Here is a 19,127-nt window from a genome sequence, read left to right as displayed (position 1 = left end):
TAGTCCTCTGAACTAAACTATTTACTAGTTATTGCTTAGGTACACGATAGAGTAAGGCCTAAAGCAATTATTTAAAATCCAAACATGGATGTTTGGTTTAAATTAGCTTTTTTATAGACAGCAGAAATTGCAGCTGAATCAAGAAAATCTGTGCAAATATGGAACATTAATCTGACCTTACAAATAAGTTTGTACAACATCAGTAGAAGCTTTCTAGTTCCAAAAGCTGGAAGGGTGTGCTGTGGTGGCTGCTGCTTTGATTGAGAAATGAATGAAGGATTTTGCAGCTTTACTTCCTATATGTCATCATAGGAAATGGCTTAACTAGCCATACGCTGGTTTGTCATGCTGATTAGATATAAAATGTCCCAATACTAAAAATGAAACAATTCTGAATGTTAATAAACAGCTGCAATAAACTACTGATCGACTTATTATTGTATTGTTTCATATAATTCTTTTAATATTTTTTTTTGCACTTGCTAATATTAGGTGACTTTTGGTGCTGTATCTCAAAGCCAAGTAGAAGTTCATGAAGGTGAAGATCCTCCAAACCTATCGGCTAAAAGCTCTGATTGTACTCATGCCAGCACCAGCAGCTCTCTGGATTCTGTTAAGGCTGACACAGAATTAACAAGTAAGACTTCCTTTGTGGTAATGGTTTCAAACCTTGTGTTCTTTATGCTTAATCAAGGAAGAGCCCCACCCGTAGTATATATTTCATTTGGGAAAGGCCTTGAATGCCTGTGTCACAGCCTCCCACCCAGCCAGTCAACATGCTTTTACGTTCTGGCTAAGAGTCCAAGCCATTCAAGGAAAACTGAGATGAGAAAAAAACGGAGCAGAATTTAAGTACAGCTTTGTTTTCAAGGGCAAGTTGGGCTGGTGAGGCAGTTTAGTTACCTTAGCACAGAGCAAAGCCCCAACTCAAACTCTGCTGGCCCAAAGATGATTTTAAGCTGGTTCCATGCAGAATGAGTCTGCATGTCTCAGCACTGCGCTCTTGGTAAAAGACTCCTCAGAGTGCATTGCAGGGACATGCTCTAAGTGGATTCAGTCCCCAGGTTTAATTAGCTCTTGCTAATTAGCTGATACCTAACAATGAGGCAGAAACCTGCCAATCATCTGATAACTGATATCTTGCCTCTATTTACAAAACCAATTCCAATTTTGGCCTCCTGCAACTGTGAAAGCATATGCCTTATCCAGTAGAAGTTGGGCTCTTTCCTTTGCCTGAGAAACCAGCCCTTGGTGGCTCAGATCTTCAATGCCGTGTTTTTACCCTGAAAGCTGCTGGCAGCTCAGATGCTCTTTGGTCTCTGTCTACATAGGATGCCCTCCTTGAACTGGTTGGAGTCTCTTTCTCAGTTTTATTACTTTTTAGTATGTTACATGTGGCTTTCCTCCCATAGAAAAGTGAACTCTCATTTCATTACCGCTCTGACACAGATTTTATTTGACATTAGATTCTTCATCAAGTCCTCCTTATTTGTCCCAAGTAGTTGTTTCCTCAGTTACTTCATTCAGCACTGGAAACGCACATAAAGGTCAAACTCTACATTAAAATTGCTTTTTTTTCTAGAGCTAATGAGCTTAGGTACCTATTTCCGTCAGAATATTATTAATCCCAGCAATATTCCCCCCCCCCCCCCTTTTTTTTTTTTTTTGGCTAGTTCAGCGAAGCAGTCAGATGGAGTCTCAGCTTCTCACAGATAGCATTTGTGAAGATACCTTACGGGAGGTACGTAAATAGCTGAAAGATGCTAACTTCTTGTCCTAACAGGAAAAATACTTGTGTGCGTACATGCAAGTAAGCATTCTTGCTTGAAAAATGTACTTATCTGTACATTTCTCCTAATCTTTACAGAAATTTCAGAATGGTGTTATCACAGTTGGGGAGTTTTTTACACTTCTTCAAGTCCACGTTCCAATTCAGAAGCCCCGGCATAGCCATCTTCCAGCCAATGTGAGTATCTGTCCTTTCTTATGCATAATGTAATTGACCTTAAATTATGTTCCTTTGTCTTTTTTTAATTATTATTTATTTTTATCAACTAACCGGTCTGTATTAAAGGCCTTTAAATGAGTTAAGTCAGAAGTCAGTTCTACCTTGGCAAGAGTGTTAGACACTGCATGCTTCCTCTTGTCTCTTTGCTTGTTCACCTCTGGGAAGTCTGATGCTTCTTTTCCTCAGTACTGAAAAACAGAATAGATTTCAGTCTCTTCACGAAATACCACATATTCAGGATTACCTGTTCTTGGATAAATATGCTAATTCTTGCTTTTTTAACTTGTTTTAAGGATGATAAGTTTGCAAGTAAGAATTAGAAGCTCAGTCTAACCTTTTCACTTTATCTTCTTACTATGTCCATCAGCCACTGAAATCAGAATCCTGAAATGCTACTCTGCACTCCTACTACCTGTTCTACTCTCATCGTCATAAGTGCTTCACCATGACATTAATACTCTTTATTTCTTCCCCTTAAGTCTGTTCTGCCTGAACCCAGTTTCAGTATCCTCATCCTGAAAGGTTTCTGCTGAATTCTTGCAGACATGGGAACAACTTTTTTTTTTTTTTTTTTTGGCATGCAGACCAGTACCACTCATTGGTAGTAACCTGATGCTGAACAAGGCAGTAATCTTACTTTGCAATCATCCTGAAAACAGGGCCTTGTAATTTGTTTTCCGTAAAGGCACCTTATTTTCATATAAGCTTTCTTATGACTAATGTTTCAGACTTGGTTATTTGTACACATTTGTGTAGCCAACTGAATTTCTAACTGGATGCTGGGGCTGGTCTCTTGTTTATCTGTCTGGATTTCGCAAATAATCTACATAAGGAATGGTATTTATGTAATGAAGTAGTGTGAACGAGCTGCTTAGTTTTCTGTACCTAGGTATTATACTGACATGGAAAAGTTTCAAGTTTCATGAACGGAGAAAGTTTGTTTGTAAGATTGCAATGCTTAGCATTTATTTAATAAAGTATATGGGGATTTAGTTCAAATACTTCAATTTCCTGCTGCTTACTACAGTTTCTACTGACACAGTGAACAATGCACTGGGGCAATGGAAAAGCCATCCTGGAAAGTGGAAAACCTAGCAGTGTCAAGATTGACACTGGTTTGGGAGTTTCTTCTATGCGAGTACTTATTCTAGAGTGCTGGAGAACTTTTCAGCAGTATGTTCAATGTTAAATAAGTTCTAATGAGATTTGATCTTCCTTCTTTCAAATGGGTAGCGGGACACCTGTTTCGGTAGGAATTTTTAATATGTCTTTATGATAATAAGTGTAAGAGTGAAGTAGTTACTATATATGAAAAGGTGTGGTCAAGATCATCTTCTTTCACATGGAAAGTGGTATATTTGTGAAAATTCTTTACTTGTGAAATTCATTCCAGTACTTCAGATTAGCTTAAAACTGGCTCTTGTGTAACCAAGTCTTACTGCTGTAAGACGTCATATTGTCAGGGCAAATATGTCAGTAGAATATTCACATTAGAAATGTAAATATCTCCTTGGAAATAAGGACTGCAACTGTGGACCTTGTGTTGTTAGTTTGCAGAAAGCCAGTGCACACAGATGGTTTGCTATGTTTGTGGGGGCACACGTGGTGTTGTGGCGTTCTGCCTTTCTTCATTGCCTCTTTGCTGACTGAATAAAATTTCTGTGTGTCAACTTAGCAAGAGTGAGTAAAAAGTCTGCCCATTTTAAAGTTCTTGAAAACTGTTATGATAAAAGGATGAAAACTGATTAAAAAGCATCACAGTTAAATTAATATAATTTGTACTGATTAAAATGCTTCCTTTATGACTTTTAAATCACTTCTGTTTTTATTTAAATTCTGTACTATCTTAGTTACAGTTTAGTTTACACTTTCAGTTTGCAAATTTATTCATACTGAGCTGTCTCTAAATATTCATCAGGCTTACAAAACTCTGATACCATTCATTAGTGACTGATCTCCAATAAAAAACAAACACCACCCCCACCCCCAAAAGCCCTGGAAAGCTTTCTCTGAACGATGGAATTAATGTCAATTATTTATGTGCTTCAGTATATAGGTAGCTTGCCGAAATACCCCCATGGTATTTGTTTGATGTGCCTAAGACTTATTGAAAATTGGGAACTCTGATTCTAAATCAAGCATAGCTATCTTGTTTTATTCTAGAGCACTCTTGTTACCTGGATAATGTATGCATGTTTTTCAAGTCTTCATCTAAAAGGAAGTTAACCTCTTTCAATTTTTTTTTTTTTTGAGCTCTAGTGATGAGGCATATATCCCAAAAGGAAGTCCATGCTCAAACATGAGAAAGCATGGGGCATAAAAGCGGAATGAGCTATCTAAGGTTATCTGACTAACTTGTCTGAGAATGAAACAGGACAAGTCTAGAATGAAAACAATTGTTTAAGTATGTCAGGCTGCCTCCATTAGGGTTTGGGTTTTTTTTTTTTCTGTTCTGCAAAAATAAAGATTCCGGGCCTTTTGCTGGTTTCTGTCCATGAACTGATTGGAAGTTACTGTTTCTGAAAAATATGCATTTTATTTTCTTTTTCTTCACAATTTTTCCCTCTATTTTTCCTCAGTGTGCAGTCAGTGCACCACCTACTCCAGAAGACCTAATTTACAGTCAATATGTTTATCGCCCCAAGCTGCGTATTTATGAAGAAGATTGCCAGGCCCTTTCTCAGATGATAGATGAGTAAGTGGTTTTTTCAGTCACAGAGTATATTAGTAATTTTATTTTTTCAGCTCTGGCTGTGTGCAAAGTGGCCTGAAGAAAGTTAATACATTACATATGGGAAAAATAAAAAATGATAGTTAAACTACTTTATCCTGGTAGCCAGTTTATTACAGATTTAGACGGTGCACGGCTAACTCTTGGGGAGACGTTGTGGTTATGGAGATAATTAAAGTTTGATTTTCCTCAAGTAATTTATCTTTTACTAATAGAACATTTCAGTTGCACATCAGAAGAGTTAGAGTAAAACTTTTTAAATTGTATCAAAACCAATCAAACATAGAAAGCAGAATCGTAACAGGTTAAGATCTGTTGTTTGTTCCAATCTTGCAGTGTTTATTAGATTGAAATACAGTTATCATGATTTACTTATCTGAAGGACACTTCTGGTCTGATTATTATGCCTTTTACAATTTATCAAGTTTTATGATAAAATTCAAAATCAGTAGTAAGATTTTTCACAGCCTCATTAGCACCACTTCCTGTTTCTCTGGCCCTCTAGCTCTTCACCTCCTGTTCAGACCTGCCCTCAACAAAAAGACTATAGGAAATGAACTTGGTATTATGTGCTAGAGTTTAACAAACATGGCCCCCATTTAATCAAGGCTTTAGAGGGTCTCTCTAAGATGTAAGACCCAACTAAATTAAAATTTTTGCATTTCCATGTTTTAATTAGAAAATGAATTGTATAAATACCAATGTGCTGCTTTATGTGCTCCATGCAGCTGCAACAAGACTTTCTTGCAACTTTTTTTTCCACATTTCAGGTTAAAACTGTATGCAAATGTCCAGGATCAACTCCTGGTGAATGTGAATAAGAGTTTGTGGGAAGTAATGAGAACCTGCTCTGATGAAGAGGTAATACTGCATTAAGAGATAACGTTCTTTCTTATGTAATGAAGAAGTAAGGTTAATTTATGTATTCAAATAAAATAAGAACCAGAATGGTCACAGAATAACAGTAGGCAGGTAGGTGATAGAAGGCAAAATATTTTCTGAATGGAAAACTGCTATGAGAACTTCCAATATGTCAGAAGAATGCAAGGATATGTGCCTTTTAAATTATATTAAAGGGAATATGTTGCTATAAAACAGAAAAACTTGATAATTCAAGTTGATAATTCAGGTTAGTTGAGAGCAGAAAAGAGAAGAGAAACTTTAGATGGGCCTAAGCAAACAGTGCAATTTTGGAAGGAAAAAATGGTCTGCTCTTACTGTAGAGACTCTGTTGCTTCACTGGTGGAGCAGAATTGCCCATTAACTTAAATGCTTATTTAGTTCAGAAAGACACGTGAAGTTGCAAGACATATAATGAACATAAAATACCTGTCGTTACACAAAAATAAAACTGCATACAGGATTTGGAGTGCAACAATGGTGTCACATGCCAAAACAAAAAATGAGGCGAGAGGGTATTTAAAGGAGAATGCTAATGATAACGGGCACAAAAAAGCACGCCAGACATGTGCATTTAAAACCCAGAAGCATTATAAAAGTATCCCAGCCAGAACTGAGAAGGTAGATCAAGAGATTCTGTTTTCTGTGGTTCTAATGCCAAGAATAAAGATCTATTCAATGAAAATAAAGAATCAAAATTAATAAAAGACAGTATTTTTCATAGTTCATAATTAGATTGATACAGAATATCACTGAGGCTAGGTTATTAACTAGATTCAGGAAGAATTGTACTTCTGAACAATGAAAGCACCTAGAACCCTTAGCTAAGAATAACAAATTTGAAAGCTTATTAAGCAAATCTCTACACACTGCAACTGGAATGATACCACCTAGTGGAAATAGGCAAACATTGTAGAAAAAAAGCTTTTTGTACATTTCTCTGCAGCTTCTGGATTGACAGCTGTCAGAGAAACCATTGAACTGCATGATCTGTAGCTATGGTCTGTTAAAACAGGTTTTTAGTTTACTTCTTGTGGTTTGGATTCTGCTTGGACTTCCATGAGTGTCTCAGTGAGCCTCCTTAACTGTAATGAGGCAAGTGTTCTAAATACGTCTCAATCAATGGGGATGAGAGACATCTGATGTACTTAATGAAGGTGCTCTGGTTTTTGGTAAAAGCATCTCTTTAGTTATTTGTGTGGTTCCCTATTTGAGTAAAAGATCTTGTTAGATCTTTGCAAAGAAAATCAGTTACTTTAGTAGACAGCTGTGCTTGAATTAACAGAGATTGTCCAGTCTTAAATTTGATTTAATTTGCAAGTGTCATGTAACACTGCTACTAGAGAAATGGGATACTGGGAGGAGCAGAGAAGGGAGAAAGAGTCTAAAGGGTCAACTGAACAATCTTTTGTTGCACATTCCCATTAATTTTCTCTTCTGTATTTTTCCGTTCGTTGCAGCTGAAGAGCTTTGGAGCAGAACTGAACAAAATGAAATCCTATTTCACCAAGGAGAGTAAAATCTTGGCTCACAATGAGAAAGTGACATTGTACAGCAAATTGCTGCAGAGCGCGCAGGTAATGTGCCACAAGGCTGCAGAGGTTTAGCTTTAAAAAAAAGGAATTTCTACCATATGTCGTCTGTCTTTGGCTGTCAAGTATAGGAGCCTAATTATTGTATGTAAGTGTGCATTCTCTTGAAAGTTTCCTTATTAAACATACTTCCCTTTTACATGCAAATGTAAAACATTGGGACAGTGACTTTCTTGCACTTACACTATAGGAACCTTCTGCCTAAAGGTTTTGGCAATTAAAGTAACAGGGTGAAAATGGGGAGTATTAAAGGCAATGCCATCAGAAATTAGCTCTTTATACTGTAATGATGTCAGTATTAGTAACTAACAAGGAAATGCAGAAGTAATGCATCGTGATAGGTATCAGAAATTTGTATGTGTTAAAAGCTCTAGGAATTTATTTATTTCCATGTCTTATTTCATCCCTTCATAAGAAAAGTCAGTAGGAAGATATATTGTTAAGTATCTAGTACTTTCTTATGCATGGCTACTGCCTTAATGTTTGTCAGTCTGCCTCTTCGTTCTAATGACAGATTATATCAGCTTTTTTAATTAGTTTCTTAGCAAGCAAAGATCCATGGGGGGGTACCAGAAGACAATTCAGCTTTTTAAAAAATGTAATTCACTTGAGTACAATTTTCCCATCTTAGGAACAACAGGGAAAGCTACAGTCAAGAATAGAAAAGGTGGATGAATTGCTCGAGGAGGCAGAGAGCTGTCTTGTTGCTCTAGGAGGAGGTATGTGGTTTCCAAACCAGTGACCGATATGCTGATTTCTCTGTTTTTCTGCAGAGCTGCTGTTCAAATGGTCAGTTCAAGATTCTGTGTTTGGTGGTTGCTTGGAATTTTACAATTCCTTTGTTACAAGTACTTGTTAGGCCTAAATGCCTTCATTTGTCTTGTGGGAATCACACATCATATGAAGACTAGGAGTATATCTGCGCTGAAATACAGAATTATAATTGTAGCCTATGAACATGTAACCAAGCTGGCTAAATCCACTAGCAATAACAGTACAGCTGCTGGCAGCGTGCAGTTCAAAATGGCTGCAAAACCGGCCAGTGATTCTGCAGGTAGGCAAGACGAGGCTTTGCACTCCAGGACTGTACCGTTTTCAGCGCCATAGCCAGATGGTTTAAAACTGGTTCGGCTGTGTTCACACAAGCTGCAGGCAGTGCTTGGGATTGCTACATTAACAATGCTCTGTGTATTTTCACTTCTTCCAACTGAATTTTCTTCCAATGCCTTAAGTAGAAATCAAATTGCACAGTACCAGCTCTGAAACAATGCAATAAAAGGAGTTCTCCTTGTTATCTGTTACTTTTTGAGGTTTTTGGTAGATACCCTTCTGGCTTTTTGTACATTTTTCTTAGTTAGCTTTGAAATCCTAAGATTTATAGAACCCACAGGCAAATAAAATGGAATCTAAGTATTGAATGTAGGGGTTCTGCAGAGACCTGATACTTCTTTCCCATAGATTCTGACTGGGAAGAATGGGAAGCAGACTGCAGTCATGAAATGGCAGAAGGGAAAACCCTAAAGGAAGGTAATGGCACCAGCTGAATGGCACTTCTTGTTTTGTTTTTTTAAATTCTGGAGAGGGTGATATTCAACCCCCGCCCTGATATATTAATTCTGATATGGATGCAAACACTACTGCTTTCTTTTCCACATTGGATAAAGCTAATGACACAGATGTTAAAGTCTGAAAAGGACTGTTTATCCCCTGGAAAAATGGAGTTTAGAACTTGGTACAGTGTGACTTGAAGAGTGTGTGCTGGCTATCATATTCAGCATTTTAATTGTTCAATAATTACTAACCTTTGTTGACCGCATATCTGTATCCCGGTAGGAGTAACAGCCTTCAAGTTGAGATCTTTCATATTGTTAAGAACAGTGACTGCAGAGCGAGTTAGGGCTTTCTTTGCTGCTCTTTTCTCTCACAGCTTTTTTCTCTTTCTCTTAGAATTGGAAAGCCTCAAAGCCCAAGAAGAGGAATTTCAAAGGTAAGATGTCAAAGAGGATCTAAAGACATTAAATAACATGTGCACATTCAGGTTTTAGAGGGTTGGTGTTTTGTTTTTTTTTTTAAGTGTGCTACATCTCATGTGGTTGGTTTATCTTTGCAGAGAACTGTCAGATCTGGAGACTCAGAATGAGCAAATGCTTGCTGAGATGAACCAGCTAAAGGAAAAAGAAAAAAGCTGCCAGGAACTCCTGGAGAGATACGAGTAAGGAAAAGACCTTCAGGTTTTATTTTTATCAGCCAGTTCTGGGGCCTCACATTTGTATATAAATGTTTTTGGTTTTGGTTTTCCTTGTTATTGGATTTGGGAGATCTTTGGATGCCCATCTCCTCGCAGCCTAGGATAAGCAATAAAGCCTCAGTGAACTTCCGTGTGTGATGCACTGGTTTTCTATTAACAACTTCACAGTGATACTCTACGTTCATTCTTTCTATACCCAACACTCCTCCAATTCCAAAATGCACATTTATGTAAAATGAATAGTATTATGCTTGCATTCCCAACAGATTCTTACATTCTGTTGGAAAGTGAAAATGTTGTTGTGGTAATTTTGTGGTAATTACCAATTATGTGGTAATAGCTGCAAGTGCACTTACTACTCTGATCTTTGTCCTCCAGATAATTGTTTTGGTTGGTTGGTTGAAACTTAGGGTGATGGTGTTTTTTTTCCCTCCCCTTTTTAGCTTCACTGAGTGGGAGATTACTGAATGGAGTGAACAGCAGGCAGTCTTTAATTTTCTTTATGACTCCATTGAACTCACAGTTGTGTTTGGACCTCCAATAGGTAAGTCACTGGTAGGTTTCAGTTTCGTGAATTTGAAAGGTTAAGTAGTTACATAATAGAAACCTGAAGTTTCTATATTTGTGAAGATCTGCTAAAGGAAATAGAAAACATACTACAGCAGGAGCGTGTAAGCTGAGAGAGGTGGCTTTGAATATGTTTATCAGTGCTTTCTATGAAAACTCAGAAAAGTATGTAATGAATGGCTGTTTCTGAAGAGGAAGAGCTGTAACTCCAGAACTGAGTATGGAAATAACTACTGTTTGGGTTTGTTTCCCTTTTCTTCTCAGATGGTGATGATTTTGGTGAAGATCCTTCCAGAAAGATAGTTAGCCTGAACTTTGAATCTCTCTTGGATGGTAAGATTTTTTGAGTAGCTTGAAAGTAGCTGCCCTGATAATCTGTTCTTGGGAAGACATAAATTTGTGGTGTATCTGCTAATGCATTACTATATGGCTCTTAAAAGATTTCTGGCAACGTATTTTTCTTTTGTGTTACAGAGGAAAAAGCTCCACCCTCCTCATGTTTAGTCCAAAGACTCATCTTCCAGTTTATTGAAAGTCAGGGATGCTGGCAGGAAAAGTGTCCCACACTGTACTACTTGCCCCAGGTAATGTTCCAGGAAAGCCTATAAGACTCTGGAAAAATATTAAATCTTTTCCGTCACAGAGAATAGGGCTGATACTGAGAACAAAAGCATCTTTATGAATCCTTCATCAGTGCAAACCAAAATCTGCTTCATGAATATTCTGAGGTGGGAAGTACCTGTCCCTGAAGGCAAGAGTCCTAAAAGCTGTGGTTTCTTCCTTGTTTGCTGCATTAATGTCTGCCTGTCTTAGTGATTTCTTAAAATCCTTTTTTTTCTGCTAGTAGAAATTAAAGAATTGAGCTGAATGCCATTCTGCTTCCTAGAGAATTAATGTTTTAAATTGCCAAGCCAGACCTGGTGTTCCTGCATGTCTGTGTACCCCTGTTGACAAAGGTGAAAGGAGAAGCCTAGGGAAAAGAATGTGTATTTGTTGTTATGCTTGTACAATTGCATTTTCACATCCAAACTGAGATAGCAGTTAAACTACTTTTTTTTTTTTTTTTTTGTATACTTTCTAGGATAAACTGCATTTTCAAGTGTCACAGAGCTTACCAGCCTGAGTGCCAATGTGATTGCTTTTCTGATTGCCCATTTAGGTTCTTCATGACGTCTCTTTGGTGGTGAGTCGTTGCAAGATCTTAGGAGAGGAGATTGAATTTCTGGAGAGATGGGGTGGAAAATTTAATCTTCTGAAGACAGATATCAATGACACAAAGTGAGTAACTTCAGATGGAGTTTACACCAGTCCTTCAGAGAGTGTCTCTAGATAAGCAGGAACAAAACACTGAAATACTTGCAATTTGGTTTTCTTGAAACTGAGATTTTATGCCACTATTTTTAACAACAATCAAATTTATTTGAATACAATTGCATGATAATATTCAAATGCATGGAAATTAAGCTGTTCTTGGATTCAGCCGCTTCCTTACTATCATATAACCTCTCCTTCCTTGCCACTTTCCTGTTTGACTTGACTCTCTCACTTAAAACTTTAGGCCAGAGTGTAGCAATGCAAAGGAAAGAGCCAAGAGTTTACCTGTAGCTTAGTGCTTTGTTTCTTTTAATCTTCTATTTGCTTCAGCCAAGCAGAATCAGTCGCTGAAGGATGAATGCTCTTAAACTAAAGTTTATTTTCTTTAGTTTTGATTTTTCTCTTACTACGTCCCAATTTTGTGGCATGTCCAAATGGAAGAAGATAAATACTACTTCACCTTATCCTTCTATTATTGATGTATATCCTTAAATAAGAAGTGCCCAGTTAACCTTGCTCTGCATGCCTTGATGCTGTTCCCATAGGTTATTCTAATTTTGTCTAATTATGTGTAATTTTGTCTACTACATGCCAAAAATCCCATAAAAGCTATATTTAGTTAGGTCAACAAAGCAGATGCAAGGGCAGCCTGTGCTCAGGAAGGTGCAAATAGTGGGAGATTTACCTGGAGAAGACCTGGTTTATGCTTGTTCTAGTTTACGCTATCCCAAAGCATCTGCTTCCTGGGCGTTGTGTCCTTGGTGATGGCCTTACCCATACTGACAATAAAATTCAACTCTGGCCTTCCTGCACATTGTCATCGACAAGAGTACTGTGCTGGATAGAAATCTGGCCTGATTTAAATAGGGTTGGATTCATGAAACGATCTTAGAATTATAAAATTTGAAGTAAATCAGTCCTACTTAAAACTTCAGAAACCTTTGGCTACCTAGGAATATTTTATGTTAACTAGAAAACATATTTTTGATTACTACTTTATATTCTCCCATAATTTGTGAAAGTTTCTGTGAATTATGTGGGTATTAACGTTTTCTGTGAGGAAAGGTGGGGTTTTGTATTCTCGCCGAGTGTCAGAATGCTGATAGTGTTAGAGTGGAAAGGTTCTTTTAACCTTATTTATGAAGTTACTGTTAGTCTATACTGGAACTCTTTACAAATTATTGAGCTTGTTACATCAATTACATCACTTGTCTTCACTTCTGGAACCGAACTCAAAGGCGGTAGCAGTACATCTGAATATTTTGTATTGATCTTTTTGTTTGTGTTTATTTCACATACAGAGTGAAGCTTTTGTTCTCCGCGTCCGCAACTTTTGCAAAGTTTGAGCTGACCCTGTCTCTATCTGCCAACTACCCAGCTGCTTCCCTGCCTTTTACTGTCCAAAAACAAATTGGGAATATTGGGTGAGTTGAACAGAAAGAACCACTCCGTGTGACTTAAGTTTCAAAGCTAGGGATGGGGGATTAAATGTTCCATATTCTCTCAAACACGTGTGATAATTTTATCTTTCCCAGGGAGGAGGAAATTTCTGCTGTTCTGGCCAATGTACCAGTCGGTTACCACTATCTGCGGAGAATAGTCAGCTTGGTTCATCAAAATCTGCTCCAGGATCCCAGATGATTCACTAGATCTGCAGGCAAGACTGAAGAAGTCAGACTGGATAGTCTTTGATTTTAGTCTTGTAAGAATTTAAGCTGTCTCTCACCAGAATGGGAGTGCTGTTAGCTACTCAGCTCTTTAGTAATCTTGTCTAATAACTGGTTGATATCCGGGACGCTTGGTGGAGGCCACAAGTTTGTATAAAAGCAGAGGTCTCTAAAGAGGAGAAGGAGACATTTATAAAAGATTGTTATGTTTTTATAAATCCAATCTGCCTTTTATCTTCTTTCAGTCACCAGTGGTCTTGGCTTCCTTGTACATATAGTTTTTCCTAGTATGGATGTTCTTCTGATATAGCACATTAATTTTGTTCTGGGTTGGTTTACAGAGCTCTTATATAAAAAAATGATGAGTATTTTCTAAATTAACATGACTGGAATTTACTTACACTATCATTACTTCACTATTTTGTAGCATTTTAACATACCGCATCACATCATATCAGTTTCCTGGAACCCCTCCCAAAACACAGAAACTATAGTCCTGCTTCTGATTAACCAAATGAACCGTAATAATGAACGAGGTGGCCAAAGTCAGAAATACTTTTGTCACGAAGACTAAAGATCCCTGTGCTTGACCTTAGACTTTGTGGTGCAACAGGCTCAAAGCCATCGGGTTCCATCTGTGTGATCCTCTCCAACTAGAAGTTTGTTCGATGTTCAGCATCTTTGTCCAGTACAAACTGTCCTTGGTTCTGGTACATTGTCTGAGTTTGTAATGCGTTAGAATTTTAGTGAGGAGACTGAGCTATTTAAATTTAGGGGGTAGTTGTAATATCGTTGGTGCAGTCTAGATTGCCTTTGTATATATTTTGTATATTATGTAGGTTGAGCTGTTGGAACTGATCTAACCCTGATTGAGGTTATCATGTAGAAGTGCCTACCACTTCTCAGCTGTCCGTTCTGTAGGCAGATGCAAATTTTTGTATCTCTGTAAAATATGCTGAGTTTAAAAATGTTTTCATGTGTTTAAGTGTTTATATATTTTTGTCTTTTTACAAATTTTCCTTCTATTTGGAAGGTGAAAGTTCATTAAACATTTGAATTATTGCTCTTCCTTCTTCAGGTTGTGATTATTGGCTGCTCTGTTTAAACCTGTGACTGAAAATTTGCCTACTACTATTGAAATAACTTAGCTATTGGGGAGGACTTTTTGTAATATGACCTTGTTTTGGTTTTTTTTCTTGCATTTCCTAGTGTTAGCTTCCTATGGCCTGGGTTTCGCAGAAGAATTTTATTTTTTTTTTTTTTAATTAGGAAAATAGTGCCTAAGTTGCAAATGACTTGGGTATTATACCTGGAATTACTTTTAAATTTCCTAAGGTTGTTATATCAGCGTTCTTAACCAGTAGAGGGTGCGCTGCAGCAGCACTTCATGAGCATTATCCAGCCTGGGCCTTTTTGTCTGGTTTAGTTTTCTTTCAGTGTATTTTCAAGCTAAAGAATCCAATAACTATGAAGACTGAAGTGAGGTTTTGGTTGAGTTTATTACATTGCTCTGGATATTAAATCAAAGTAGCAGATGAAACAAAGCAAAACAAAGCCATGCATTTGCAGTAGAAAAAGGGGGTTAGGCAGAAATTAAGCACTTCCAGTTTTGTATTGAATTTACATTTGTACTTGACACTCTTATTTAAACGCCTCCCAGGGCATTAGGACTTAAAGATCGTAACATCTGTCATCTATAGGACTTGATGTATTACTGTTAAAATCTTCATAGAGAGAATATATTTACAAAAACTATATTATTTTGCAAGCCAAATTTTGTTGAGAATGCCATTAGTAAAGCTTTTCACACCCAGTGCTTATTGTAACCATTGCTCAAGGATAAAGCTGGATATATAATATTGGAGAACTCTTGTTTCCTTCAACAATCCACTGCGATTCATGGAGTAAAGCTCAGATTAGATGTCAAGTTATGGCTGTACCACTTTTAAGGATGGAGGAAAAGGTAAGAGAGAAGAAATTAATTACGTTTCAAGAATTAATTTACTTTTCTAGGGAAAAAAGTCTACAGATGATGATTCTTATTTCATATTTGGTAATATAATACTAGCTGTGAAAGAATGAGCACTGTCATGTTTTCACAGTAATGCAGTTGGAATGTTGTTTTGACTATGGCTTTCTTTAATGATTAATTTATGGATATCAGTAATAGTGCACATTGTTTTATTGCATTTAATTTAAAGCACTTGTTCTTGTAAATTTGGAGATCATCCATGAGCACTTACGCCCTGGCATAAGTGTGAATCCCAAAAGAATGTCAACCACACCCAAGTTCTAGTATGTTATGGGAAAAGAATCTTTTATGGTCCTTCAATATTGCTGACTTACGACTGACATCTTTCTGTATATATAAATGCAAAAGCCTCTTGTGATCTGTTTTGTCTTCTTAAATGCATATTAAATTCTTTAGCTCATTGGCAAAAGGTTAAATAATGAGGATGCAAATTATTGTGCATTATTAGTAATATTCTGCTTTCATGTTCCCAACCTTAGTTTTCACAGGAAACATTCCAAAATCTGGACAGAGGCTAGAAACACTAGTGGAGAACGTATCCATTTAAACATATGGCAATGCTTTGAGGAACGTCCAAAAGTAAAACGAGTGATTGATCAGTTGTGCAATGCAGAGTAAGGTGAAAGGACGGTCTAGCACTAAAGCAAGTGTTTGGTTAACTCAGGAACTGAAGTAAAATTCTGGTATTGAATCAACTTATTTGCTGTACCTCTCTGTCTCCAAGTCCAGGGCATCTCCCATTTGCAAACCAGGTTCTTTAAAGGGCATCGTTGCTTCACGTTATTGAAATAGCTTAATGTTTCTAAACCTGAACTCTGCAAAATACCTGGTAATTTCTCCCTTGCAGCTCTAGTGCTACTTCAGTTGCAGCAAGGGAAGCTGCTAACACTGTTTGATATCCCAGTGTTTCCAAAAACTACAGGGGAAGAAGACTTCTGAGTGGAAAATAATTTCTAAATAGGATATTTATACAAGATATGCCGCTTCAAAGACATAGCAGGTAAATTCAAATTAACCATTAGCTATGGAAGATTTAGTTACATTTAACAGCTTAGACGTACACAAGCTCATCTGCTTTAATTCTAGTACCTTTTATTTGTGAAGTTTTAAAATATATGATGATTGGATTTAAGTCAGTAGAGGGACCATAAAAAGTATTTCCTTGGGTATGAGATTCTGAAGTGCTCCATGTATTTCAGTTTATACTGTGCGCTTGGATACCTAAATATACTTGGAGTTCTACAGAGACCAATAAAATTTCCTTTCGATATTCTTTTACTGCAGGTTGACTCTGCTGTCCTGTTAAGTTCACTTGAAGTTCTCTTGATACCGGATCTTAGAATTAAAAAAGCCATCTTCTGCCATCAGTTGTAAACTGCTCTTAACATTCCTTGATCTTATCATGCAAACGGTTACAGGATTTCGATTACGAATGCCAATAGTGTGCTGTTCTGTCAGCTGCCGCTGCTGGGCTAGCAACGTTCAGTAATGAGCATCACATACACTATCCCAATCTTGAGCTGGGCTTGCTTGCTTTATAAGAAGAAAATTAGGATTATTTTCTGAATGCTTCCTCTTTCTAAGTATTTTTCCTCATTCCCTGTGGATGGCCCGTGACTGCAACTAACGTTCCATTTTTCTCTGAGCTTGAAACCTAGTTTTGTGAAAAGAGATTTCTGTGAAGGGGCTCATGCCTTCCACGTCGCTTGTTCTGAACCCCCCCTAGTATGGCTTTGTGCTGGTAAAACATACTGTGCAAATAGTGCTTACATTCACAACTCTATCATCGAAATATCTATGTATTTTGAGTGTTTACTGACACGTGTTGTCATGTTACAGACGCACATGGCCTATCACTTAAGGCCAGGCAACCTATTTTTCTTTGTGTGGTATCTGTTCTGGGTGAGATGGTTTCTGCCTGCGTGCAAGTACCGAAGTTGGAGCACATCTAACAGCTGCAGTCCTCTACTGCTGCGCTCATTTATTGCCACAAGCTTTCCTCAGCTGTCTCCAGTCTCATTACCCCTCTGCCCTCCAGGATGGCTTATGGAGCTTGTTAGTGGATTCTTGTAGAATTACTTTTCACCTTGGTACAACCTGTAAATAACAAGTCTCTTGCTTCCAGCCCACACAATCTTGTAAACATGGATCCACGGAAGACTGGGAGATGGAACTGCAGAATTTCCTGCTCAGAGGCTGCGATGATCTCATTTGATTTGGAAACACTCGGCTATTGCAGGCTGATACTGCCTACCTTAACCGGAAAAGCTCTGGATTTATCAGCCACTCTGTGACAATACTAAGGGAGTGAGTAAAACCAACCTTCACCGGTAGAAACCAAACACCTCTTGCTTACCTACCCACTTACCACTCCAACTGCCACGCAGCTTCCTATCTTTTTACAGGCGGGCAGGATCTTAGTCCCATGTACCGTAATCAATAATCTTCAATGATATAATAAAAGTCCTGAGCCAGGGTAGGCTTTTCTCATCATTTTCTTTAATAATGGGGCAGCACTGCACCGGAGCCTGCTGCGTGTCCTTGACGAGTTATCCACCATAACAGAGAAGCTACTGATAAGTCAGTCGACCTCCTCTCAAAAATCCTGTGCTCATTTAATCCTTGAGCTCTAAGGATCAACAGGAAAGTCCAACAACGTACGCCCTTGGGCTGCGTGGGATAGTGAGCTCGCAGGCAACGAGGCATTTTGTGCAATTACGGGGCCAGGCACTCCAGGATGGGCAGCAAACAGGCTCCTGTCACCTGTGCACAATGCATGTCCGGATCTCCATCTCTTTTCACTTGGTCTTGCCCATGGGATAGAGGATAATTAATATCATAATTACATGCACTATGATGTGCATTGCCACACGCCCTCAGGGGTACAAATGGACAAAAGGTCTTCACCTTAATTTTCTTTCCGAACTACTCGGGATACAGTGCACATGAGGTGTGGCGGTATGTACAAAGCAAACCTCAGCTCTGTAGCCTTTCATCCTAGTTCCGTGCTGTTAGATTCCCGAACATTTGAGTTACTAACAGGCCTTTTTAAAACTAGCTGTGTAAATATTCTCATATATTTAATGCTAGGCTGATACCTCTTTAAAATCTCATGTCCTTTATCTTTGCGTGACACTCCTGATAGCTCGCCAGCAGTAAAATGGGTTTAATAAATATTTTAATGAAAAGCATAAAAACTCTGCAGATATTTCTAACGCGCCTGGCCCGCAGCTATTTTGATGACGATGCTTTGTCTAGTGTCGGAACAGTTCCTTGTCAGTGTCTGTGGTAACATGGTTCCTGCTACGTTTCGTCCTCCTGCTTGGTACTAATGAACGAAGCTGGGGGCAGGAGGGGTTCCTTCTAAATCGTGGTCAGCTGAAGAAATGAAAAGCGCTGGTTAAATGCAGCTTTTCCTATTCCGCATTGCCCTTGCTTGCCACACACAAGTCCATCTCGCCCACTATTTTGCTTCCAAGGGTGACCAGGGCAGAAAGGTCGAAGAAAATTTTTCCTATGTGCAGGGGTGTCCCGGGGATCTGCCCGCTCCTCTGCTAACTCATCAGTGAAATTGCTACGTATAACATGCTTTGGGTATTTTAACAGCTGCTTTTATATATGGGAAGAGCTTTCACTGCTCAAGCGGGATTTTTCTGTAGCCGGTTTATTTTTATGGAAATGCAGGGGCAATAACGCAGACACTGCTTCTTACCGATGAAAACGGCGCGAGAGGGCAAAACATCCTTCATCCAGCGATCTCTGCGCCTTGCTGCTCTTCCTTTAGCTCACGCAGGGCTCTTTCCCAATTTCATCATCCTTCTCCATCTTTAAAAGCTAATGGAAAATTTTAGTTGTGTGTGCTGAGGCTCAGAGGCCCCTACCCTTGCCCAACAAGGCTTCGAGGCAAGTGGCTCTCCTCAAATTCATTAGATTGAGACTTAATTTGGACAAATACCCCCAAGGAAGGGGCTTCCACCCTGGGAGTCCAACCTCTGCTCCAGACGCGTCTTCATCTCTTCATCTCCAGCCTTTCCTTCCCGGGTATAGCTGGCACAAGCTACAGCAGAG

At 38.4% G+C, this 19,127-nt stretch overlaps 1 protein-coding gene across 1 annotated transcript in view; it reads left to right on the top strand.

Moving 5' to 3' along the window:
* KNL1 (kinetochore scaffold 1) overlaps positions 1-14,229 on the top strand; it is a 29,405-nt gene extending 15,176 nt beyond the window's left edge. Inside the window, exons 11-26 of the mRNA XM_072864734.1 lie at positions 493-637; positions 1,674-1,741; positions 1,868-1,966; positions 4,588-4,703; positions 5,510-5,600; positions 7,100-7,216; positions 7,863-7,950; positions 8,690-8,758; positions 9,179-9,218; positions 9,342-9,443; positions 9,923-10,023; positions 10,311-10,379; positions 10,521-10,630; positions 11,206-11,324; positions 12,662-12,784; positions 12,896-14,229. Coding sequence (XP_072720835.1) covers positions 493-637; positions 1,674-1,741; positions 1,868-1,966; positions 4,588-4,703; positions 5,510-5,600; positions 7,100-7,216; positions 7,863-7,950; positions 8,690-8,758; positions 9,179-9,218; positions 9,342-9,443; positions 9,923-10,023; positions 10,311-10,379; positions 10,521-10,630; positions 11,206-11,324; positions 12,662-12,784; positions 12,896-13,001 — 1,563 coding nt within the window. The 3' untranslated portion in view covers positions 13,002-14,229. The remainder of the gene's footprint in view (positions 1-492; positions 638-1,673; positions 1,742-1,867; positions 1,967-4,587; positions 4,704-5,509; positions 5,601-7,099; positions 7,217-7,862; positions 7,951-8,689; positions 8,759-9,178; positions 9,219-9,341; positions 9,444-9,922; positions 10,024-10,310; positions 10,380-10,520; positions 10,631-11,205; positions 11,325-12,661; positions 12,785-12,895) is intronic.
* The last annotated feature ends 4,898 nt before the right edge of the window (positions 14,230-19,127 follow it).

This window comes from Ciconia boyciana, chromosome 6 (genome assembly GCF_034638445.1).
Source record: "Ciconia boyciana chromosome 6, ASM3463844v1, whole genome shotgun sequence".
Lineage (NCBI taxonomy): Eukaryota > Metazoa > Chordata > Aves > Ciconiiformes > Ciconiidae > Ciconia > Ciconia boyciana.
Note: the sequence above shows the minus strand (reverse complement) of the source record. Positions and strands in the feature narration are given on the sequence as shown.